At 39.1% G+C, this 26,289-nt stretch overlaps 1 protein-coding gene across 1 annotated transcript in view; it reads right to left on the reverse strand.

The window, feature by feature from the left end:
• Window positions 1–4,497: 4,497 nt before the first annotated feature.
• KIF5C (kinesin family member 5C) overlaps window positions 4,498–26,289 on the reverse strand; it is a 131,196-nt gene continuing 109,404 nt past the window's right edge. The window contains 5 exon segments of the mRNA XM_030580769.1: window positions 4,498–8,289; window positions 17,957–18,073; window positions 19,378–19,594; window positions 21,410–21,514; window positions 22,330–22,401. Coding sequence (XP_030436629.1) covers window positions 17,964–18,073; window positions 19,378–19,594; window positions 21,410–21,514; window positions 22,330–22,401 — 504 coding nt within the window. The 3' untranslated portion in view covers window positions 4,498–8,289; window positions 17,957–17,963.

A 26,289-nucleotide genomic window follows, 5' to 3' on the forward strand; every position in this document is an offset into this window, starting at 1 on the left:
TGCCAGCCATGGAGTTGGTCCCCAGCCCAACAGCTCTTACAGGCTGTGTGAGCAAAGGAGGCTGGGAACTGAGCAGCTGCTTCAACTCCCTGCCACAGCAGGAGACAAGGGAACAGTGCCATTGCCTGCTCCATGGGACCAGCCAGAGCAGTAGCTGTCCTGTACTACCTGGCTCCAGCTGCCCGCCTCCGACTGGCTAGGAGGTGGGGAGTCTAGAGCTGCCTGCGACAGGACTGCCCGCTCTTGCACTGCAGTTTGGGGATGGGCAACACCCTCATGCTCCCCAACTCTGTCCCATGGAGGGCACTGGGGAATCAGGGCTTCAGCCCTAGGGGAGGTGCTTGGGCTCTGGGTTTTAGCTGCAGGGCCCCATGGCCCCCCTCAAAAGGTTCACAAACCCCCAGCAGACTGCACAGCCCCTATTGAGAGCCACTGGTCTAGAGGGAAGAGGTTCTGAAGGGGGAAGAGCTAGGAATGTGCCAAGGCCCAAGGAACACATGGACCCAGACAGCAGTAGTAGTCCAGATTATGGTGGAACTACATGCGATGCCAGAGAGAGTTGCAGTGGTTTGGCCTCTTCCGGGGCCCTGAGTTCTGTGGGGGGGATGCTTCCCTAGGTGGTGACAAGAAGCCCAACTCCGAAAAGGTAAAGCGCCTGGATGGAGGAGACAGAGGAAAGCAAGTGGGACAGAAAGCCTTAGTCATAACTAGGAAGTGGAGTCAATGTTAGGGTACGATTTTGTGATGGATTTTTAGCAAAAGTCACTGACAGGTAACGGTCAATAAACAAAAATGGAGGGAAGTCTGTGGCCATGGTCTCCACACTGCCTGTAAAGGTTGGGCAGCCTGGGGGCCACTCTGAGCTCTGGGGATCCCCACTGCCTGTGGGGGCTTGGAGCTCCAGGGGAGCCCCCCACCGCCCATGTCCAACAGGAGCTGTGGAAGGTCCCCCCACCGCCCACAGCACTGGGAACTCCAGGAATCCCCAGCACCCACGATCACAAGGAGCTGTGGTGTCCTGTGTCATCCCCCACCACCCCCGCAGTTGGAGGACCCTGAAAGTCCTGGCTGACTGGGATTAATTCACAGAGGTTGCTGGATGTCTAGAATTCCATGACTTCCACAACCTCTGAAAAAATTGTGTAGCCTCAGTTATGATCCTTCTGTGAAGGCTTCTTGTACCAGGTTGTGGCCTTTTGTTAAAAAAACTAGACCCCTAAAAGCCTCACTGGACTAACTGAAAGACCATTAGGGGAAGCTGAGGCAAGGATACAACTACTTTCTGCAACAGACTGTTAGGGTACACTCTAGGGTGAGTATCCATCATAACTCTTTCATTGCTGATTAAAGTACTGTTAACTGATTTGTGTCATTCTTAGGCTTCAGAATCAACAGCCCGTTGCAATAGAGAAGGACAATTTACACTGCTCTGAATTATATTTTAGGCTGTCCAAAGATTCAGGCAAAAAACCACACCATTGCTTGACACTTAAGTCAGGGATGCTGAGAGCCACTGAACCAAACTGTAAACCATGTATATAATGGAAACCACATCAAGCCAGGGGGGTCAGCATCACCACCAGTGCCCATAGTCCCAGCACCTATGCACTTAGTTCACATCTTTAAGATTATCTTCACAACCACATAGGCTAGACTTTTTTATTTTAAATAAAAAAATCAGAGTATTCCTGGCATTTGGCTTCTTGTAACTAAAACCAAAACCAACTCACCTATCACTGTGAATCAAACAGTAGGGGTTGAATTGGGCTATGCATGAACTTTAATCTGCATCACAATTTCAGGGCTGCACATCAGCTAGTAATTACTTCATTACTCCTAAATCTGAATGTAAATCTTGCACTTATTTGGTGAGTTATCTTGCTTTACTGACCATGTATTGTTAATTTAATTTGAGCTGGACACCCCTGCCAAACCCACCTAAAAACAAAACAGTGGCGTGAACACACTTAATTACCTCCTCCCCAGTTTAAAGTTCCTAATCCCATAAACTTTCCCAAGTGTGTCTACTTGGAATCCTGGTGAGTGGGGGGGGAAAGCTTCTGACAAGGCAGAAAAATGTGCTGGATGAAGGCTTAAGACACATTTCCAATTAATTCTACAAACTGTAGTTGAGAAAATATATAGAAAGACAATTCATTTTATTAGCCTGATCCGCTTTCAGTCACAGAATTAGAGTGAAAAAAGAATGGAGTCTTGCAACAAAAAATTAAACTTTTTTTTCCGCTAACGCATAAGATAGGTTAGTGAAGTAAATATATAGTAGAATAATTGGTTTTTTTTAATTAAATGGGGAAATTAGTCTCAAACTAGATGCGTGGCACATTACAAAAGTGACTTACAACATAAATGTGTTGTATACCAAGCTACTTGAACTTTAATATTTGTTCAGTTAGGTGGGAATCTGCACTGATTTTAGGAGGGAAAGAAAGAATAAACATAAATTGGAGCCAGTATTTTAAAGTAAATATAGTGCTCGTGAAAGAAGCTGTCTTGACAGCCCAGGTGAGTGAAGCCATAAGAGATCCAGCTTGGGCATTGGGAGCGCACATTTAACCCACCAATGTCCCGGTCGATCACCAAACTTTCATCATTGAACTTTACAGACAACACTTTTTTGACATTAAGGACTCAATTGTCTACTAATGTTTCTGTTTCGGGACTGAAGAACTGCTCTTTGCAAGACTGATAAGTCAAATATTTTGCAGTTCCCATTTAAAAATGATATTGGCCTTCAATGTAAGCACCCGAGTCTGGCATGGTTAGAAGAGAAATTGTACAGCATTCCCAGCATCTTGTCAAGAATACATTCTCATCTAAATTGGTAGTTTTACATGGAATTAATATTTTAACAGTTGAACTAATCTCTTCCAGAGATAAAAAATCTTATCTTTTGCTCCTTACTGTAGTTTGGCAAACTGTTTTAAAAGGAAGTGGAGAGAGAAGGTAATTAACTGACCATCCAACTCTCTGAACAGAAAACTGTTGGGATATTCCTGCAAGCCTTTTGCTCTGTTATTGAACAGGCACAAATTTATCTGTGGTTTTTTGGGGGGAGATGTTTGGGTTTTTTTTGTACCTCATGAAAATATATTCTTCCCCTCCTAGTATCTGCCTTTGGTTGCAAGGCTGGGGAAAAAATGCCAGGACTGAGTTTCCTGATGTACTCTCTCTAACTCCCTAAAATGGAGAAACTTCCTCATGCTGCTGAAGTTGAAGCTGTTTGTTCTGTATATATGGTTTCTGAGCCAGCACATAGAAATTATTCACCATACACTGAAAACTAATAAGAAAAAGTGTTTAAATTTAAGTATCAAAATAATGGTTAACTCCCAGATTTAATGGCAGAATAGCCTCCATTCCCACAACAGTGATCAGCAGAAAAACAGACTGGAAAATAGTCTATCCAAGAACAGGATTATGTACATACACTTCAGCTGCTCAGTGGCATAGTAGTCAGCAATCACAAGGCCAGCAGCTGAAATTTGCCATGCCTACTGTGAAGTAAAGGCTTTCATCTGACACTGAGCATCCATCATGAACAAGGAGCTGCCTATTGCTGACAGAAGAGCCTCCTGCCCATGAATGCTATTTTGAGTGTTTAAATGTTGGTATGGATCCCAAGTGAAGCAACGGAATGGAACATATGGTGAAGATGCAAGTGATGATGAATGTCAGCTCATGCACGTTTTCAACAGAGGGTACGTTTATACAGGAGAAAAAAAGACCTGCGGCAGTGAATCTCTGAGCACAACTGTCTACACTGCTATTTTTAGCTTGTTTGTGTGAGCCCTTTGAACACATCAGTTGATCTAGGCTCTGAGACTCTTGACATGGATTATTATGATTTTTTTTTTTTTTTTTTGGTGCCTATGGGTATCCAGAGAAATAATCAACTTTTATATCAAGCCTAAACTCCCTCGCAGTTTAATTCTCAAATAAGGGTTTTAGTGCATCATTTAAACACAAATTTAACAATACCAAACATTAGATAGCTCAGAAAGGGAAGTAGTGAGGATGCAAGAGCCTTCCCCCATTGCACTGTATGTGCAGAGGCTTGCTATAATTGGAACACAGAAAGCAGACAGTGTCACTATGATTAAGCTCCCTAAAGGGGATAGAATGAGAGCAGGATTATGCCCTGCCATCTCTCCCTCACATATGCCAGCCAGCAAAGCATGGGAGGATGGAAGATTTGGGTGGGGAGCTGGAAAGGAAGAAGCAGTTGTAAAAGGGGGATAGAATCCCACTCCTGCACACGCTCCCCTAGAGCACATGGAAAAACCCTGACTACTTCACACCTTTAGGGGAGGATTAAAATGCAGACTTTTTCAAGTGCTCCAGTACATTTATACAGCTTGCCACAAAAATAATTAACTTCCATAATGCCAGGAGCTGAGATTTCTTGGTGAAAAAAGCCAAAAAGACATGTTGACACCATAGACATTGTTAATACATGCCACAAACACAGCATACAAGAAAGTTTAATTCAAGTTTTTTTCCACTTCAACAGTTTTTAAATGATACATCATGCAGTCTGCTAGTGTCCATACATCTTTAATAGATAGTATTTTAGAACCAAGATTAAAAGATTTACCCATGGAAAGGGGAGAGGGGTTCAGATCTGCTGTTAAGAGTTTAATACATTACAGCATCATTTGCTGTAGTAGCAATTTATTCCCCTTGTTACCACCAAAATGTGTCCACAGTTTAATTTTTCCTAAAATGAACGCTACTGTACAGATACACAGAGCCCAGAAAATACACATCTGCAGTACACATTACACACTTTACAAACTAGACACGTATAATTCTACAGAACGCCTCAGTCCCCATAGTCCTCCTGAAATGACAAGTATTTCAAATTGACGGACAAAGTTGTTTAAGACAGACTCTGAAGTGTTGTTTCTGTGTTTGTTTAGCAGATATTTATGAACTGAAAAACACACAAAGTCCTTAAAGCAAAAATATCATAGCAAAGGTCAATTAAGATTATCCTGCTAGTATGATTTAATGATTCCCTTTCTTGTCATGGGTATCTACTTTATATTATAAAAAGTTATTGTCCCATCCTTGCTGTCCCCCCAAGGAAAATTACATTCACGCTATTGTATGAAGCCACAATCCTCAATACTTATTCCTTTCAGATATATGGAATCCAAAGACTGATTTGGTTTAGTTAGAGATTTGTTCATATTTAGTGAATTGATCAGGATTGCACTATTTCACATATTCTACAGTTACAAATTTACCTGAGAACTGCAAGGTATGTTAATCCTGGTTCTTCATAAATTTAAGTTTAAAAAAGTCACTCAGAAGTCTGTTGTAGACAGACATTAACATAGTTAAGAATCTATTTTTAAAAGTTTCCAATACATTCAGGATAATCTATTCTCACCCTTGTTTGGTGACATACACACTTGGTTGCACATATCAGCCAGGATCCTTACTTTCAGCAAAACCAAAAACACATTTCAATAAATAAAAGATGAATTTGAGGATAAAACACAAGATAATAGAACTCATTAGTAAAAAAACAACTGAGCAGAACATGCTGTTAATTAGTAGCAAAATGAAAAATGTGCACTTTAGTTTCATATTGCAAGTCAATCCATGAAAGCATCTCCATTATCTTAGTAAAACTTGTTCTGTGTACAGTTTTACATATGAAATTTAATCTAAATTATTTAAATCAGTTTCCTTGCAAGCAAACATTTAGAATAAATATGAAACATGACATTCAAAAAGGAAAGAAAAAGCAGGGCTGGCTCCAGGCACCAGCTAAAGAAGCAGGTGCTTGGGGCGGCCAATACCAAGGAAGCACAACAGCATTAATGAAATAGCAAAATACAGACTTTTGAACTGTAGTAGCAGAGGTGTGGTTTCCATTTGTGTATAAAATATATAAGATACTGTAAAAAGTAGTACAAAAATGTTGAATGAAATTAAACCCTTACCTAAAATAGTCTTAAGAATGGAAGTACTAGCAGCAGCATAAATTATAGCAACACATTCATGAGTTCAAATTATATAAATTTTCAGTCCTCCACTTTGAGGATTACAGTATAATATACTCTTCAGCATTTCAGTGACAAAGTTATCTAAAAGTTAACTCTGAGGTGCTTTAGTGATCAAGCTAGATGGACTGACTGGCTGATCAGCACTAGCATGATTATCTAAGAGACATCAGAGCTAACTTATCAATGAAACTGAAGATAACTATCTATCTAAACTGTTATGCATAATAGGATGATTTTGCTTTTTGTTCTAATGTGGAACCTGGGCTTTGTTTTAAGCTAGAAGCAATTTTTAAATATAGCTGTGTGACAGATTTCAAATCAATGACACAGGAAAAACATATTCTACAGTAGTCCGGTTATATGACTTCAGTGTATGAAGAAAAAATACAGAATGTTTGATAATAATTCATAGTTGGCATCCCACTCAGATAATGGTTTTAGAAACAAAAGACGAAAAAAGTGTTGATACTTTGTTAAATATACAAATTTTAGCTATACACAGCTATCAAGATAGAACAGGGTAACTTTGAAATAGTCCCATTACTGGAAATCGCATATGACAAGTTCACAGTTCATTTTCCTGATGGTGCCTGTGCACATATTTAAAGAAAAATAAAAGAAATGAAACCTAGGAAAATACAAATAAATTAAATGCAAATTTGCAGTCTTTAAATACTTTTAACAAAATGCTCCCCAGAATAGTGCAACATTTACAAAAAATAAATTAAATCCAACTTACTGTGCTATAATTGAAAGCTTTCTAAATAATTTCTGTAGGAAAAAAATGTCTGAAGTCAATTCAGAATCTTTAGATATTCTCTATAGCAGGTTAAATATTTTTAAATATATGTCTACCAACACACACAACACATTCAGAACCCCAAAACTAACCCTAACGTTAAAAAAAACAAACAGCAGCAACCAAGACTAAAGGAGTATACTTTTGCTTTAGTCCTCTTGAAATATATACAGCTTTAAGACATAGTTTGATATGCACATGTAAAACAAAAGCAGTAGGTATCCAATGTAACAGCTTTGACTTTGGCCTGCTAACCTAGCTTTTCCATGGTGATTCCAGTCCTCCCTGCTGTGAAGATGGAAACTTCGTATCTGGCACTAAAAGAGAATCCAAAAAAGGCAAGTAGTCTCATTATTGGTTGAATGAGCTAAAGCTATCCAGAGGCAGACTTGCATATTATCAAGTTTCAGTACAAATGTATTATTTACATTCTTTGCCCTTGCACAATGCTGTATTAACATGTGCCATCTTCATAAATTCTTTTTGCACAGCACAATTGAAGTATGTACCCCCATGCTCTCTTAGGAGCACTCAATAGAATTTTCTCTAGGTACCCAAGAGACTATTAGCTCCCATTTCTGAATTCCAGTATGAGCATATCAGGGCTTGCCAGAAACATGATGGGAGCGGGAAGCATCTCACTTTTTTTCCCAAACAAGATTTCTGCAGCATTTTGAAAACTTTCAGAATTTCATGATGAACAATGCTTATAAACTCATGGCTATCAAATTCAGGGAATATTCATCTCATCATAGGCAGAATTACAAGCAGATCAGATGTTGAGATAGTTTTGTGACCACTGAACTTCAAAATGTAATGCTATACTAACAGATTTCTCTCCATTCCATCGTATGATCATTAATAGGTATGATAGTAAAGAATATTTTTATACAGGTCCAAAGATTTTACCAGGATATTAAAAATGCTTCTTTGGGGACATTTACTTCAGAAAATGTGTTTAAATTATTTTAATAATATAGCAGCACATTTTCATCCCCTAAAAATATGTATATTATACAGTAAATCAGTCATGACAGAACACAATCAACTGCCTTTGATGGCACTTGGTTGATGAATGATTAACTCTTTGATGCCAGAAGTCAGGATTTACTGATGCCACAGAGTATTTCAAACAGCATCAATGCCAGCAGAGAAGCCCCAACTTAATCAGCGCCAAGGGGTAATATGAAGTCAATGGAAATATTTTTAATGGCAGACCTTCTATTGTTACTTAGATGGATATGTTACAGATATTGTATGTTTCCAAAGAAGAGCTGAGCTGAACACACTTCTGTACACATGGAGATTCTATGAAGCTCAAATTATTTGAAAAGAGTGCACTGCAGATGGCTGTAGAAAGTACATGATGAACAGGACGCAGAGCAGGTTGAAGAAGAAAAAAAATATCAGTGAATTAATGCCTGTCTTTTAACATGCTACGTGGAGCCTGACCTGTCAAAAGAGGAGGAGAGAGAAAAAAAAAGTTAGTGAACATTTAGGTCAGCAAGGGAACATTTATTGGGCCCAATCCTGTACTCACATAAGGAACTTTCAGCATGGGAGTAGTCCAGATATCATAAATGGGATTACTCATCTGCTTAAAGTTAAACATGCATTTAAGCATTTGCAGGATGGGGCCTTAGACAGTAAGCTATGAGGGCAGGGAATTTTTCTTATCTATTTTTAAAGCCCCTAGTACAAATTGGCACAATACATAAAGACATTAATAACCGTGGTGAAAATCATTCTTTTCCATCTAAAATGTGTCCTTATGTAAATATGTCCCACTGGACTATTTACAGTCATGGAGTACTTAATTGTTTTTTTCCTTTTTTCACTCTCAACCTTTTAATAGGGCTTTCCCTCTATTGCTAGGTATATGGATATATCAATAGAGATGTACAATTTCAGAATGGGATATATTTAAAGGTGGTTTTAGGTAGCTAAATATCTTTACTATCAAGCCCATTTGTCTAAATATTATTTAGTAAGGAACATATCTGTATTTGAGTTTGTAACCACAGCAGGATGTGGACAAAGAAAAACAAACAAAATCACATCCAAAGGTTCAACGTATGTCTTAACATAGAGATATTCGGCTGCTTGTACAACCTACATTGTTCTTATCCACCACAAATAATGGAAACAAATAATTTTAGGAAACAAAGTTCAAGGTATATAAAACAGCCAAGTACAAGGGAAAGCTACTTAAAGTACATTAAAATAATTTCACAAACAGCAACTTGGAAGAATTGGCTTCCAAGAAAAATATTTGATTTTAAATCATGTCACAGGCTTCCCATTATATATAATTAATATATTTAATACTTTTCTGCATGCCTGGTTATAACAATAATTGGAGATTAGAAGATGATCAAAGTCTTGCTTATTCACTTTTTCTTGTAAGTTTGTTATTGTAAATAAAAAAAAAGAATAAATACCGTTATTCAAAACACAATTAAAAAGTCAACGGCGCCAACATTTTTTGTTACTTGTGTTTTCAATACCAAAACACTGAATTCTGTTCTTTAAGTTTGCTTTGAAACAAATGCAGGGACAGTATGTCAGCTTCTACTCACTCTGCTTGTAAATTCTTGCCAACTAACCAAAGCAGTTTTTAATATATACTTTTTATTGGTTGATTAAATAATGTTCTAGCTTGCATAAGGATGGGGAGGTGCTGGGAACATACACAGATATACATGACCGACCTATGTTTACACAGTATTTCATTTATACAGATCCCAATACATATTGCTTTAATAAATTTCAGTAGACCACAGAGTGGCATTACTTCTATTGTCAAAGTATTTCCATTTGAATTTCCCCACCTCTTACTAAAAAAAGTGTCATGCAAATTTCAGCAAATATCAAATAAGAGTGGGAGGAGCAGGGAATAAGTCTCCTTGAAGACTGAAACATGAAGACATTCATACATCATCAAGGAAGAACTGAACACATTTGTAGGCTTCCTACCTATCATTGGCTAGTCTGTTTGGTATTTCCACACAGATAATGGGCTCCAAGCACACCAGCTTGCTTATTTGTATATCATTATCTGGATAATGATTTCCAGGTTGCAGGTCAGCATTTCAGAGTAGTGTTGCTGGAGTGCTGGTAGCAAACGAAGTCTTGGGGAATGCTTTTGTGTTCATTAAGCTTCTCTCTAACAAAGGTGGTTTGTGAGAGAGAGAGAGAGAGTTGTGAAAGGCTCTGGCTTTCCACACTTGACCCTCCAAGGTTCAGATCCTCAGCTGCACCAGAGCTCTGCTCGGTGTCACTTTTCTGCTCCCGATTCCTGGGACTGTGGAGGCAGGTCCAGCCCCAGCTATAATTGGAGCACAATCAGGAATGCTTTAAACTATGCCTGGATGTCACAGCCCCCCAAAAGCCACTGAGCAGCCATAATGGCCATAGTGCCACACTGCTCTGGGCATGCCCCCAGAACAAGAACTGCTGCATTTTTTTCTCTTCTTCAGCACCCAGCTCAAAGTCAACAATGTGAATTACTACAGTCACACTTCAAGGATCAGTCAGGCCCTGACTTTGTGTTTTATTTATTCACTTTTTTAAAAAAGACTGCTATTAATACAAGTATCGGAGGGTAGCCGTGTTAGTCTGTATCCACAAAAACAATGAGGAGTCCGGTGGCACCTTAAGGACTAACAGTTTTATTTGGGCATAAGCTTTCGTGGGTAAAAAACCTCACTTGCATCTGAAGAAGTGGTTTTTTAACTCATGAAAGCTTATGCCCAAATAAATCTGTTAGTCTTTAAGTTGCCACCGGAATCCTTGTTGTTTTTATTAATACAAATTATTTTTATAAAACTTCAAAAAAATACATGAACACAGCTCATTTAGGTTTGAGCATTCCCTGCAGTGTTTGCAACCTAGACATTTGTATGACAGCATGAAAAGCAGAAAGTGAAAACTGACTACTCTGTTTGCAATGTCCAAACCGAGCAAAATTCAACAACCTCCTTCTCAGCCCCTGCACCATCCCTTCTCCTCTTCACCAGATGAATGGTGAAAATAAATGAGCCATTTGAAGTTTGCAGTTTAAAAAGTTTATGTTGCATTTAGTAACACAAAAGTTGACTTTCTTTTAAATGTAGTTTTTAACTTGGCCATGTATCTTTACATTCCCTGGCTGAGCATCACAGAAACGAAAATGCTCAACCAAATTCTGGTATTTGGGTGTGATTTGCAGTTAGTCAGGAGGAGACTGTGTGTGCGCACGAGGAGGAAGAGATTTTTATAAATAAAATGAAAATCTTCCCCACACAAAAGTCAAAATTGTAAATTCAAAACATTTCTTTGAAATTCAAAAAATGTTGAACAGCTTTAGTATATCTACTCTGCGTTGTAATGATAAGAATTGGTTCAGAACTGGCTAACTATTGTGGAACCAAAGTAGAAATTTACAATTCCTTGATATTCTGTCTCCATTAGACACTGGCAACAGAGTAAACTACACTGATGTATACTCTGGGCCAGCTTCTAATGCAGAACAGTGCATTATGTGAAGAGAAGATGACACTGGTAAGAGTTATCTAGTAATTAATGGAGCAGCCACACCAGCAAAAAAACACACTTTATATCAGTGCAGCACATTACATTTGAGGTTTGCACATTTTGCAATGTTTCTGATGTGGACAGGGCCTAACACCTCTGACATGATGCTTATGAAACACCTGACATGGTTAAGCAGCTGATCTGCTATGCGCGGCTACTTATTGCCATTATTTCCCTGTTCCTTTTTCTCCTCATTCCCATCCTTTCTTTCCTCCACCTGCTGTCTGTGTCATATGCTAAGTTCCTGAGCTAAAGACATCTTTTTACTAGATGTGTACAGCTCTAGGCGAATGGGACCATGATGGGGCATTAAAGTCTTGATTGAGTGACTTGATTTCTTTGTCCAGATCTAGCTTTTTATATTTACAACTGCTTATCCTAATCTGTGCACCACTGGAGCTAGTAGAAATGGCAAAAATAGCACTGACTTACTGACAAACGCTTTGCCATGTTGTGATTAATAGTTACAATCAATGACCAGACCACAGCAATAAATGACTATTATCTCTAGTGAAATGATCAATGGGCTATTAAGATAACTTCCTCTCATGTCATAAAATTTCCATTCTGGAGATAGGGTAGGCTATGCTACTTGACATAAACAGTTCATGTAGGAATCACTTCCTGTTTCATTGCTGTTAAAAGATTATAAAGGAAGTTCAGCAGGGCACTTTATTCAGGAGTTCTAAACAATTCAAATGATGGGGTGCTATGGTGATGACTTATCAGCTGCTGTGAAAATATCGGTGAGTATCTGTGCAAGACACTGCATTTTAAAATATACTGACAGTTATGCAGTGGCTTTCATCCAAAGATCTCAAAGAATTTGGACTACCGACTAGCCAGGAATCACTTGCTCAGCCTGGTTACGAGTACTGGCCCTTACTCCGGCCAACGTCATCTCAGAGAGTAAACAGTCAGTAAATTGACCGGGAATATTAATGGACTGGAGAATGAAGTTGCCCTCTAGATTTGGCAACATAATTGAGTTAAAAGAAAAATGTAAAGCATATAGTTATATTCTGAAGTAGCAACTCTAAAAATAGTAACATGAAGTTCCTATTTATTGTATCAGTGACTTTCAGATCAAAGTTACTCAGTTGACCAATCGTTAACCCCATATTCTAGGATCTGAAATTCAAGTAATGTCTTTATGGCCCAGCATAGTGATCAGTAAGAATATTCCCCGTATCAAAAACTACCTTATATTACACATGCACCATTTTTAATAGGGTTGCATAGATGTAACAGAGTGAATTTGATTCTGCAACTGGAAATTGAATAAAAATTCTATGGATGATGCAAGTACCAAAACAGAATCCAGTTTATAGCCGTGTTAGTTTTCTGTTCTAGTGGGATTAAAAACTTGAAAAAAAAATTAATATAAAGTATATATGACAGTTTTGTCAAAAATGCTGATTTGATGAACCCAAAATGTTTTGTGAAGACATCTCAGGTTAGACAAACTTTCAAGAATTACCTCAATCTCATGCACAGCTGCTGATCCAGGGGACATGTTCGTTTCAGAAACATCACGTGTCAGTGTGCCCGAAATTAAAAAAATTCAGAATCAAATTTGGTTTGCAGGAAATTTCCAGTTTTAGCCAGATTTAGTTCCAAGGTCTGCTGATACAGGGTGTTCAGTAACAGTCTGCTCCTAGAACATGGAAGCAGCGAACAGGGCGTCTCTGAGAAGATGACCACTTCTGCAGTTCTGCTTGAGGGTTTCCTGCACCTGCTTTGTAGCAATTTGATGCTGTCATTTATTATTGTACTTTTGTGCAGATGATTTTTGAAAAGCACACTCGGTATATACTGATACAGTTTATTTTCCCAGTATAGTTCTTGCTGTAAAACTTTTATAGGCCTCTTACTGTACACTTTCCTTTGTAATTATGTGTAGATGACAATACAATGAAGTTCTTAGGTTATGTTGCTGGCAAGACCAAAAGCAAACTTCAATTAAGAATGAGCTAATACACGAAAAACCCCAGCAAAGGCTTGCCCAATTCATCTATAGCAAAAATATGCTGCTTGTAGCAACAGGGCTCAAGGCAAACACAAGCAGCAAAAACAACCCACACAGGATATTAAATAGTGTGAATGTGATTAGACAGATGGTTTGCATGCATGTATGACAAGAGACATTCTCAGCAAAAAACACACAGTATCCAAGAATGCTTAGTGCCTAAAGCAAACAGCAAACTTTCAAAAAAGAAACCAGGGAAAAGTCACAAATAGCAGAATAAGCCATCCTTAAGGGAGGGGGGGGGAAGTCAAAATCAGTGGAAAGAACGTAACCATCCCCCAGTCTCTTTCACAACTGACAGGCACCTGGCTAGAGTCCAAGTCATTTTAGTCAGTGCGATGGAACTGTACAGCTAAGTGAAGCTACTAACTGTCTAAAATAATAATTAGAATTTTAAAATATTGAAGAAATAAGGCACTTTTAGGAGACAAAGAGTAACAAAGTAAATAATGCACGAGAGAAGATACATTGCTAGTCCTCCCAATAGCAGCCACTTTGCTCATTTGAAATCCTCGTGACTAATTTAAACTGTTAACTAATAGTTTTTCAATTGAAATCTGCCAGGAAATGTAGAAATATAAAAAGCCAACAATATCTTTACAAAAAACTAGGATTAACATGAACATCAGCATGGAGTTACCCATGTGACATTAGCACACTGTTCCAGTGGTAATCCTGGCCACATTTACTAGAGATGATGAATCTGCTGAGAAAGCAGGATAATCAGATGGCTAGGAATTTCCAGCCTTTACAGGAAACAAATTTGTGAAGCAGCCATGGACACAAAAAGGGAGTGTAGGTGGGCTCCAACCAACCACATTTCCTTCCTTCATAAGCAATTCCTTTAAAAAAACATTTTCAGGAGTGTCAAACTGGCCCCACCTGGTGCACAAATACGAAGAACATTCATGGTTCTCACTGCTGGCAAATATTTTTAAGTAGCTTCACATTCAAGGAGCTAATGTAAATCAGTAAAGAATGTATGAACAAACTATAAACTATATCAGAGTTGGGATATTTAGCCACAATCTAAATATACAGAGAAAAATTCCTAGATGAGGAAAACGCCACAGGAACATATCAAAGCTGTACATGGAGGCGATGCTTAGGCAAAGCTGAGAAAACAGAGATGAAAGGAAACATTTAAAGCCAGCAAACTGATTAAAGGATTAGGCTTCATAGATGCATCCATTTTATGGTCAGAAGGGGACCACTGTGATCACCTACTCTGATCTCCTGCATAACACAAGCCATAGAACTTCCCTGTATTAATACCTGCTTCACATCCAATAGCTAAAGTCAAACTAGAGCAGATCTTTTAGAAATACATCCAGTCTTGATTTAAATATTTCCAGTGATGGAGACGGCCCTTAATTAGTTGTTCCAATAGTTAATTATCCTCACTGATAAAAATCTGTGCCACATTTCCAGTCTGAATTATCCAGCTTCAACTTCCAGCCATGGAATCTTAGTATATTTTGTCCGCTAGAAGGAAAAGGCCCATACAGGGATTCGTAAGACACTGATCAAGTTTAAGCTAAAACAGACCTGAGTCTTTGAATCTACTATAAAGGCAGGTTTTCCAAGCCTTTAATAATTCTTATGGCTCTTCTTTGAGCCCTCTCCAATTTTTCAACATCTTTCTTGAATTGTGGATGCTAGAAATGGGCACTGTGATCCAATAGCCATCACCAATAATGACAAATGCAGAGGTAACATAACCTTCCTGTGCCTGCTCAGTGTTTCCCTGTTTGTACACCCAAGGATTGCACTGGGGAGCAGGCAGTGTCTGTCAGTGGAAGAGCACTGGACCAGGACTTGGGTTCTGTTCCTGGCTCTGCCTCTGGCTGCTGACACCTTGGGCAAGTTACTTCATCTCCTTGTGTCAGTTTCTCCTTCCGTAAACTGGGGATAATGAAACTGACTTCCTTTTGTGAAGCACTTTGAGATCTACTAATGAAAAATGCTATACAAGAGCTGGATATTATTAATATAATTATTAGCAGCCCTTTTGGCCACAGCATCACATTGTGAGCTCATGTTAGCTGATTATCCACCATGACCCCAAACTCTTTTTCAGTCAGTGCTTCCCATGAGAGAGTCCTCCATTCTGTAAGTACAGCCTACACACTTTGTTCTTAGATGCATGATTTTATATTTGACCTTACTAAAAACACAAAACGTTTGCTTGCACCCAATTTTCCAAGCACTCCAGATTGCTCTGTATCAGTGACCTGTCCTTTTCATTATTCACCACTTCCCCAGTATTTGGGTCATCTGCAAACTTCATCAGCAATGATTTTATATTAGGTAGCATAAGGACAACCAATCTCTGAGATTGGACACTGCATCTAAAAACACTCAATGATAATTTCTCATTTACTATAACATGGAGACCTGTCAGTTAGCCAGATTTTAATCCACTGGACATGTGTCATGTTGATTTTGTATTGTTCTAGTTTCTTAATCAAAATGAGCATGTTCTATAAATAAATCTGTGCAGATAAACAGTGATGCCTTCAAAACACACACAAACACACACACAAATCACAATGAGACAGGGAAGGAGGGAACAACACATGAAAGATGTTCTGATTCTGCAGATAGTGTATTAAAACTGTAGTGATGCTTGATGTAGTGTAATTGCCTCTATTGTATATCCTGAACGTTGCTTGTATTGTATGACCCTAGGGGGAAAAAAAGCTTTCCTCAAAGCCAGCTTTGCCACTCACACCTTTGTTTACAATGCAGTAAGATCTTCACCACCATCAAATATCAATGAAAATCATAATACATGAACTAGAACTGGGCAGAATTTTTTTTTCTAAACAACATTTTCTCCATCAGAAAATGCCAATTCATCAAAACGACTTTTTTCAATGGAAGGGGTAGGTTTTGATGAAAAATTTTCAACAAAGATTTTGAAGTTATAAAAATGTTTCAGTTTGACATTTTCAAAACAAAAATTCTGGTTTCCTGGTTCAAAACATGGTAATTACAGTAAAAAAATGGTCAAAATAAATATAAAACATTAAAAAATTATCAAAACAAAATGTTTTGATTGACTCAAACCTATTATATTTTGGATTTTTGGTTTGTGAAAATTTGCAATTTTGACTTTGCATCCCAATTTGACATGGGAACATTTTTTAAAATCTCCAACATTTTTGCAGGACTAGAAAATTCTTTCCCACCCAGTTCTAATATAAACAACTCAACTCCCCTTTAAACTTTCCTAGTAAAAACACAGCTACCTTCAACATGTTGGCCAACTCCAATTCCCTTCCTCCAGCTAAATGGCAGTGTGGCTGAGGCATCAGCCCACTGACATATTGTTCTCCCTTCTATTTCCTACAACTACCAGTGCTCTAGCTGTTCACGTTATTGAGTTTGGTAGAATGTAGTGCAAGAAATTGAACATTGCTGTGTAACAGCTGCAGAGGATTAAAACAAAGGATGGTTCTCTCTGGAACTTGCCCAGCTTGCCTGCTGTCTGGAATTACAGTCACCTTAATTCAGTACAGGATAAAGCCAAAGCTAATTAAAGAACAATTGCCTAATTTCACTTTCCTCCATTTTGCATCAGGAACAGAACACTTTTCATCAGCATTTTTATACGACACTAGTTTTTGTAAATCCTACAAAGTTTCCAAATTGCTGCTTTTTGTTCCCCTTTGCCATGCCACTTTCCATAAGCAGCATTCACTGTACATGTTTTAAGCTAGGCCTCTATTGCTACTGGAATGACCTACCAGATGGCTCCATCTCTCAAGTGGTCTCTCACCTTTATGGCATGAGATTTGCTTCTGAAAGTTCACATTCTGAATGAGGTCCAACAGACATCTTCATCACCCAAGCATCCAGAATCACTGAACAGCCCATTTCTCCATGCGTTCACGCACACACAAAACAGTTGCTCTTAAACTCTTCAGCTACATAACATTACCCCTGGATACCCTGGGTATTCTCTACCCTAAATATAGGGAATACTGCAAACAATGAGGGCACATTATGTTATCCAAAGCAAAAAATGGAAAGTTTGCAAGGGAAGCCATTGTACATGGAGAATCTTCTCCATATAACATAGGTTTTACTTTTGTACATTCCATATTTTAGCCTATATTTGTAATAACAGTTCAGTTTACATAAAAAACATCCACAATGAGAAGGATGCTTGCACACTGTTGTAGCTGTGTTGTTCCCAGAGAGACAAGGTAGGGAAGGTAATATATTTTATTGGACCAAATTCTCTTGGAGAGAGAGACAAGCTTTTGAGCTACACAGAGCTCTTCTTCAGGTCTGGATATAATGAAAAAGGACAGATAATCTAAACCAGCAGCTTGCAAAGTGTTCTGACAGTGCATTCCTTCTCACTACAATGGTTATTATTGTTCTTCATAACTAAACCACCAGAAAAACAGATTCCATAAAAAAGCCTTCACGAGTTTTCTAAGAACAAGAATGGGATATAAAAAGAGTGAATGTTGAACAGCAACAGATTTAAAAGTCACTCACTCACTGTTTATTTCATGTTCTGGTAGTAACTGGAGTTTGACATTCCTCCTCCTCCTCGGATAGCATGAACAGCTGTTGGAGAAGATGCTGGGTAATGGCCAGGACGGATAGGCTTGGCTGTAGCGTGAAAATCAAAACAAAATTTAGCACTCATAGCAGCAATTGCACCTCACTTTCTGCTCTAGCACATCATTCTACTGTTATAAAAGTAACTGTTCTAGGCATTTCCTGACATCTAGAATAGTTTGGGTCACATTCTGACTGTGGGGAAAGTGACAACTTCCCTCACCCTGCCCACAGACACATGCTGCAAAGGTGATCACTTGCACCTGCTTTCTGCCAGCGATCATCCCTCTATACAACCACCTCATACATTCTGCTTCTGGAAACAGGACTTCTCAGTGAAACTGAGTGGGGAAGACTGTACATGGTGACCACTGCTTGGGTTGGCCAGCCAGGTACTTGCATATGCCCACTTTCCTCCCACTACTACGGCGGAGATGAGAAGGCATCTTTGGGGGACTTTCTGGAGGAAGCAGAATGAAAGTAGTTAAGTATATGTGCTCCCTGCTGCCCATCTCAGGTTTTCCAGTGTGCTTCACCACACGATTTGAACACAGTTCCACAATGAATTCCACTTTAAACACTACATGGCTATGTGTGCAGTCTGTCCAGTGCCCTGGTAGCACCAGACATCCCTAAGCTGGACAGCAATTGCATTTTAAAATAAAGTGTGCACAGAAGTGAGAGAATGAGAAAGGGGACAGAAGAGGGTGGAAGAGCAACAAGGGGAATGGAAGAGACAATCCAACTTAAGAAAGGTCATTAGAAGTACACAAGACACATTAAGCTATCTAAATCAGTAAACAAATATCTGAGGACCTTTATCCTTCAGGTGGGTTATGTTCTACAAAAGTGAGGGCCCTGAAGTGGCCATGGATGTGGTGTGCACACCCTGTTCGGGGAGACTATACCCTTGCCTCAGCCCTTCAGTCTGAGACCCCGCCCCACTCTGCCAGAAGCTCCACTCCCACTCCACCCATCCCCAAACCTCCCAGCTGGCGCCCAGAGCAACCCGAGCCCCCTGGCCAACCCTCTGGTGCCCACAGCAGTCCAGAGGAGCCCAGGGTCCTGGCCACCCAGAGCAGTCCGAAGGAGCCCCTAGCCTGGGCCACCTGGAGGAACTCTGAGCCCCGCCATGCCCTGGCCCCAGCATCAGCGGAGGTTTGGAGAGGCTTAGCCTTCCCCAGACTTCATTACCTGCCGCCCATGGAAGTGTCCTTCCTGTAAGGAAGGGTGCACTGGCAAAACACAGCTGGGAATCAATAGTTTGCCCTGGATGCCTTCTACTATCACAGCACTCTTAAAATGTACACAAAGTTTGTGAACAACCCAATACCTTGTTTGCTTTATGTCCTTACCAATCTGAGCAGAGTGTGCTCTCCTTGCCATGTTCTTGGCTCTTACAGCCTCTTTAATGCGATCTACCTCCTGCTGGTAGCGTTTGCGGTCCCGCATGGCGTTCTCCTTGGCTTCCTTCAGTGCACTCTCCAGAGTCTTAACTCTCTCTGCTGTAGCTCGAAGTCGTTTTTCCAGCTTAGGAAGCTCACAACGAAGATCTGCATTATCACGTACCAACTGTAGTAGAAGAAGAAGAAATGGTATTACTCCTTTTGCAAAGCCATGTGGTCTAGTGGATAAGCCATCATGTCCTGCGGAGATAGAAGATTTCACTGTCATCCTTACAGAAATGTACTGGGGCAAAACAAATAGGGTTCTGTAAAATTCATTGTAAAGTACACAGGAAAGAGGAGGTTTTTCAACTATAATGATTTAGGAGCTGGTATTCCCTTGTTCTTCCACTGAAAACCTGAAAGTTTTGTACGTTTTGTTTTAATAGATGTGTTGGTCCCAGGATACTAGTGAGAGAAGATGGTGAAGTAATATATTTTATTGGACCTACTTCTGTTGGTGGATGAGAGAGACAGACAAGCTTTCGAGCTACACAATGCTGTTTTAAGAGAAGTCCAATAATGAAATTTTGGATATACAAGGAAAGCAAGAGTCAAACCTCTTTCAGCGACCACTGTATTTAATTTGTAAACCTCAACACTCTCTTTAGGAAATAAATCCGCCTAAATTTAATTTCAAAGATAAATAAATCCATAGCTTGTTGTCCAGATTCATACAAGATCAAACTAGAGATGCTCTTTGTGTTCCATATGCTTAAACTTCATGCTACTAACAAGACTGCTTCATGTATTAGACTGCCTTCAGCACTCCCTTCTTGAACTGTACCATCATTAGTGGTTAAATGCATGTGAAACAGAGCCTAGTCTACTTCAGTAAGGATTTACAGCTTGTTGAATCAATCAGTCTGCTGCTGCTGAAACCTCACAAAAGGGGAAAAATGATCAAGCAATAATGAATTCATTAACCCTCAGAACACTGACTACCCACAGATATTTAACATATTGGGGGAACAGCTAGTTTTCTACTGTTTCAGATGAACTACTGGAAGTGAGTGGGCATTCCTCATCACAGAGGGAGAATGGGTTTCTGGCTGCCAGGAGCTGGGCCAGCATCAGGACGCTTGGGAGGAACCAGTCCTTAATCTGAACAGAGAACCCTACCTCTTCTCTTCCATGCTACACTCCACTTCACCCTGCTGTCAGTTCCCAATTTCTCCCTCAAGCCATGAACCACTGTTAGCAAGATGTCATACCCGCAAACCGTTTAGAGACGGGAAAGAACAGTCACAGAGCCAGCAACAGAGGAGAGCAGGGGGAAACAAAGGGACAGGTCCAATGAGGGATGTGTGTGTTTGTGTATGCATACAAACAAGGAGCTTTATTCATCTCTAGTTCCTATGTAAAAGGGCACTGAAGTTAAGTATCAGTTTGGGTTTTTTTAAATGTTGTACAGACACACTGACAAAGTCTTGCCCAAACATTTACCAAAGCACATTAGACTGGCATAAATGTACACAAATGTATATTTATGCCAAGCATCACTTGTTCATGACACACGCATTCATTACACAAACATTGTGAGTGCAGGAGACCAACTCAGACTCCGATTTACTCCTGAGGCAATGAATTTTAACTGAATATCATGGGTATTTTGGCAATTTAAACATTTTTTTTTTTGCAATTTAAACATTTTCAATCAATCTAACAATATCGGAGGCAAATTACCTTCAATAAACTATCCTGGGAGTAATTATATAGATAATTAGTCTCAATTAATTTTAAAATCATCTATCAAAAAGGTCAATTAAAAATGTGATTTGGAATAATATAAAATAGTAACACGTTAACAGGATTCTCCTATGGCTAGAATTTCAGTTAATTTTTAACCCTGGTCTTCCCTGAAGAAAACCAACTACTAGACTAGTCCACTTTCTATTTTAAGAGTGACTGCTAAAATCGAAGCCAGGAGTATTAGTCCCACCTGTTTGTGAACCTTTGTAAGCTGCTCCAGGTTGTTCTCAAGAAAGGAAATTTTCTGCTTCTGAGCAGCACTTCCTCCTGCATCATCGCTGTCCAGTTCGACACTCTGCACAGAGAGCAAATTATAGAATTAGAGCGAAGACTCTGAAGCCAGAGAGAGGGAAAAGCTAGGGTTTTGGGGAGTCTTGTAAGCTCCCCAAAGGGAGACTACTTCTCAACAAAAAGGTCAAAACAGACATTGCTTTGTCTGTTCATTTTGTGTTCTCAGCAGCTACATTCCCTCAATATGGAAATTAAATAAAAACCTTCACAAAAAAACCTTAAGGATCTGGAAAGGGGAGTGCCGTGCAACCTTTTGACTAGCTTTCATGTTGACAAAAAATTCAGTTTCTCTGTGATAAAAAAACTCTTAAATTCTGCTAAAAATCATATGTCAGAGGTGCACAATGAATTTCTCAAATTTATTTTGCCTGAGGAAAGGATGAGGAGTTTTGAGAAGAACCACAGCCCACAATTATGGCTCAGGTCAGCACAAGTTTTAGGTATGAGTTTGGTAAGTTCTGGTTCACTAACTTTGAGTCAGTAACTGAACTGATAAGTGAGATCAGCCCACTGCACTGAAAAACTAGTTAGAGGGAAAAGCCTCAAATACAGGAGCTGAAGCAGAATTCAACTTTCCTAGACAGCACTGAAAGCACTCCAAATCTCATTCCCCCAGAGTACAACCAGCAGGGGAACAGCAAGCTCTCAGAAACCAAGATAATTGGGCATGGTATAAGAACATTGATAAATAAATTACAAATCTGCTGGATTTACATCAGGAATTATATACACTATGCAATATAATAGCCTGGCAAGATTTTTACTGGGGGAAGGAGGTAGATTGTGTTAAAATAAAATCCAAGTAACATTTGAATTTACTTTTTTGACTCGAGTGGTGAGGTCTTGAACAAAGAGTTTTCGTAGGTTGTGGAGGGTCTGAAGTTCTCTTGCCTGGAATAGAATTTAAAAAAAAAAGTCAGTAAAATTTTGCAGATACTGTTGTAAAATTTCTCTTTATATAAGAGCATGTAGGGTACATTATACTATAAGTATATATGCAGATATGCCTGAAAACATACATATATCATTACTGTTTAAGTAACTTTAAATTAATGAATTGCATTAGTTGACAGAAGGGCATGAATTTGGGATGTAATCGGTGTGTGGGAATCTGATGGTTTCACAGTACCTCTATCACAGCTCACTTTACTGTCCATAATCATTTCACATCAGCCAAAATTGAACTGATTGTAAAAAGGGGGAGGGGGAACCATCACAATGAGTTAAGGCTTAGTTCATGTGACTAAAAGCAAGCAATTATAATTAGCAAAAAACCCAAATACTTGTTTGTACATCTTCTGTCTCGCTTAGTCACATCCCCATAGTTTATTGTTTTTGGTTACATGTCTGCAGTGAAGTTCTCTCTGAACACATCTAACACACTGAAGAAAAAAATAAACCAGCCAGAAAGACAAGTCTCAAAAGCTGGCTGTGGAAACATGTCCCCAGCTATTAAATGACACTTAAATCATTGAGCCTTGAATTCATGCTATGACAATTTTGCTGACCAACCCGATGCACTGAAAGATGATGACATTATACAGGCACTTAGATACCAAGGTGATAGATACCTTATGAATACCACAGGTTCATTGCTAATCTTTCAACATTACTTAATTTTGCTAAACTTCAGCATAAGAGCCACTTTATTCAAAGAGAAATGCGAGAGGCGTGGCACAAAAAGTCTTAATCCTTTGCCCATTCTGTGAGGGGCAGAGAATCCGGTTACAGGAAGGAAGTGTGAAAAACCATTTGGAAAAACAGTGAATTCCAACCCATTCTCTACTTTTTATGTGTTGCACTGGCATGAAGGATATGCCCCAAGTTGATAATTATATATGGAGATATGCCTATCTCATAGAACTGGAAGGCACCTTGAAAGGTCATTGAGTCCAGTCCCTTGCCTTCACTAGCAGGACCAAGTACTGATTTTTTCCCCATCCCTAAATGGTCCCCTCAAGGATTGAGCTCACAACCCTGGGTTTAGCAGGCCAATGCTCAAACCACTGAGCTATCCCACCCCGTTAGGAGTTGCCTTAAAGCACAACCTTCGCTTTTCTATCTTATTTTCATCTTCTCACACAGAAATTTGAATTGGCCACTCAATAAATCAGGAGCAGTAAGACTATAAGCTTTTGGACTGCCACTTCTTATCTTGATCACTTACTGGGAAAAACTAGAAAGTGATTCTGAACCCAGAAAAGGAGATGCTACTGCAAAAGGACGGATAGAAGTGCTTACTTCCAATTATCCACAGACACAAAATCAGCTGAAAAATGTGATGTAGAATTATCCACATAAACTGTTGTATTCATAACACATACCATACACTGTTCTAATACAAACATACAGATGCACATTACTACTCTCAGAAGGGGAAATGTAATTTAGAACTAGACAGAGTTTATTCTTATCCCACAGCTCTTATCCAAAGCAAGGGACAGCATGAGTCCCAATTCCTTCCCCAGTTCCATCCTGAAACTAACCCATCCGCTACTGATTACTTCCCTCACCACACTGGCTCAACTGTGCTGGTGCTCAGCGGCGGGGCCAAGTCAAGGCTATGCCCATTCTTCAGCCCTGCTGGAGACCTACCTGCATAGGACAGGAAAATAGCAACCCCAGGGAGACAGCTCTCCCCACCACACAGTGACCTAGGATGCACACCATGCTTGCAGGGGTTTACACTCCCTTACTTCTTTGTGCACATGAGAAAGCCACAGTCTTGGACTAAAATGGCACATGTTGCATGTAATTTGTTTTACTTGATTTTTCCTCCTGCTGCAGTAATTAACTACTGAAATTTTGATCATTGCTAATATTTTAATATAGCTGCAGCAATACCCTCTGAGATGCCATGGGAATGGACAAAAGAGTGCATGAGCGCACAACAGTTTAAGAAGTTGCTTGATTTAAAACAAAAACACCATCTGATATAATCGGTGCAAAATATCCATGTCCTATTGCTTAAAACTGAGCTCCAATTATATCACTTACTCATTGAATAGGACAATATCATCACAGGTTATTCTTACAATTCATGGGCAGAATGAGCTGCAAAAGAACTCATCTGAAATCAGGAGGGTAGTTAAAGACTTTTTCTAAAATCAGGAAATGTTTAAATCAAATACATATATTTGATATATGAAATCTGGGTGCCTAAAGTTCAGCTTCAAAATAAAATAATCTGACAAAAAAATAAACTAACAAAATATGTAAGCAATTATGCTTCTTGAATTTAAAATATAATATTTTGCATACAGTTAACAACTTATACAGTAACTGGAAGAATTACTAAAAAACGAAGTTCTGTAAAAACTTTAAAAGATAACGTTTGAATGTTTTGCTCAAGAAGGTAAAGGAAAAACAAAACTGGCTAGAGCCAAATTGTTGGCAAGGGCTGAACAAGTTTCACCATACAGCTCTGAATACACACATCTTTCCTGAACTACCTCTGATATTCCAAAGTTGAGGAGAAAAAACTGCCTATTGTGTGGTAGTTTTGGGGCACACACCAATGTCCACCTGGGATTATGAGAAACAACACCAGATTTATTTTCCCTTCAGAGTCAGTTTTCAGAAGGAAAAAGCTAGCATGTTAACCTACCATACAATCTACTCCTCCTTCATAGGCTAATACAAATGTAGGGCAGGAAGGGACCTCAGGAGCCCCATGTATTGAGGCAGGGCCAAATATACCTAGACCATCCCTGATAGATGTTTGTCCAATCTGTTCTTAAAAACCTCCAGTGATATGGATTCCACAACCTCCCTTGGAAGCCTATTCAAGAGCTTAACTATCCTTATAGTTAGAAAGTTTTTCCTAATACAACACCTAAATTTTCCTTGTTGCAGATTAAGCACATTACTTCTTATCCTATTTTGAGAGGACATGGAGCACAATTGATCATTTTCCCCTTTATAACAGTCCTTAACATATCTGAAGACTTATCAGGTCACCATCAGTCTTCTGTTCTTAAGACTAAACATACCCAGATTTTTTAACGTTTCACATACATCAGCTTTTCTAAATCCTTTTATTATTTTTGCAGCTCTCCTTGTGACTCTCTACAATTTGTCCATATCTTCTTAAAGTATGGCACCCAAAACTTGACACAGTCCTCCACCTACCGCCTCACCAGTGCCAAGTAGACTGGGACAATTAATCCACTCGTATTGTAATCAAGAAGAAAACCACTGTTGTTTCAACTAACCTTTTTACCTCTTCCAAAAATCTTGTATATTGCACAAAGTCAAAATTTTTCACAAGAAGATTTCATAACATAGATCTGAAGACAGAACTAGTTCTTCAAAAGAAGTGTTCTTTCAGTACTGATTGCAGAGCATAATGTATTTTATACAGGATTATACTGATTGCGCAGTGATAAAGTACTAATATCTCTGAGAAACACAATTTAAATGTATTAATTTAATACACTGGTTATGACAATAAATCATAAATATCAAATATTGAAAAACTTGTAGAATGAGCCATTGAGATGACTATATGTAGGATGATAAATAAACCGATCAGTAAAATAGCTTTAGGAAATTTAGAAATAAGATGTAACCTAGATATGGGAAAAAGTGGGTTGGGTCAGATCCTAAATGTATTCAAATCAAGTTCAAGACAGAAGGACAGTATGCAAATATACTACTTTTTTAAACTTATTTCTGATCTAAGCTGGTCATTTTCTTGCAAAAACATTGTAGGCAACAAGCACACACAAAAAGGCTGGCAACAAATCACTGGAAAAACCCTAAACCCTTGCAAAAAAG

This window comes from Gopherus evgoodei, chromosome 11 (genome assembly GCF_007399415.2).
Source record: "Gopherus evgoodei ecotype Sinaloan lineage chromosome 11, rGopEvg1_v1.p, whole genome shotgun sequence".
NCBI classification, from domain to species: Eukaryota; Metazoa; Chordata; order Testudines; family Testudinidae; genus Gopherus; species Gopherus evgoodei.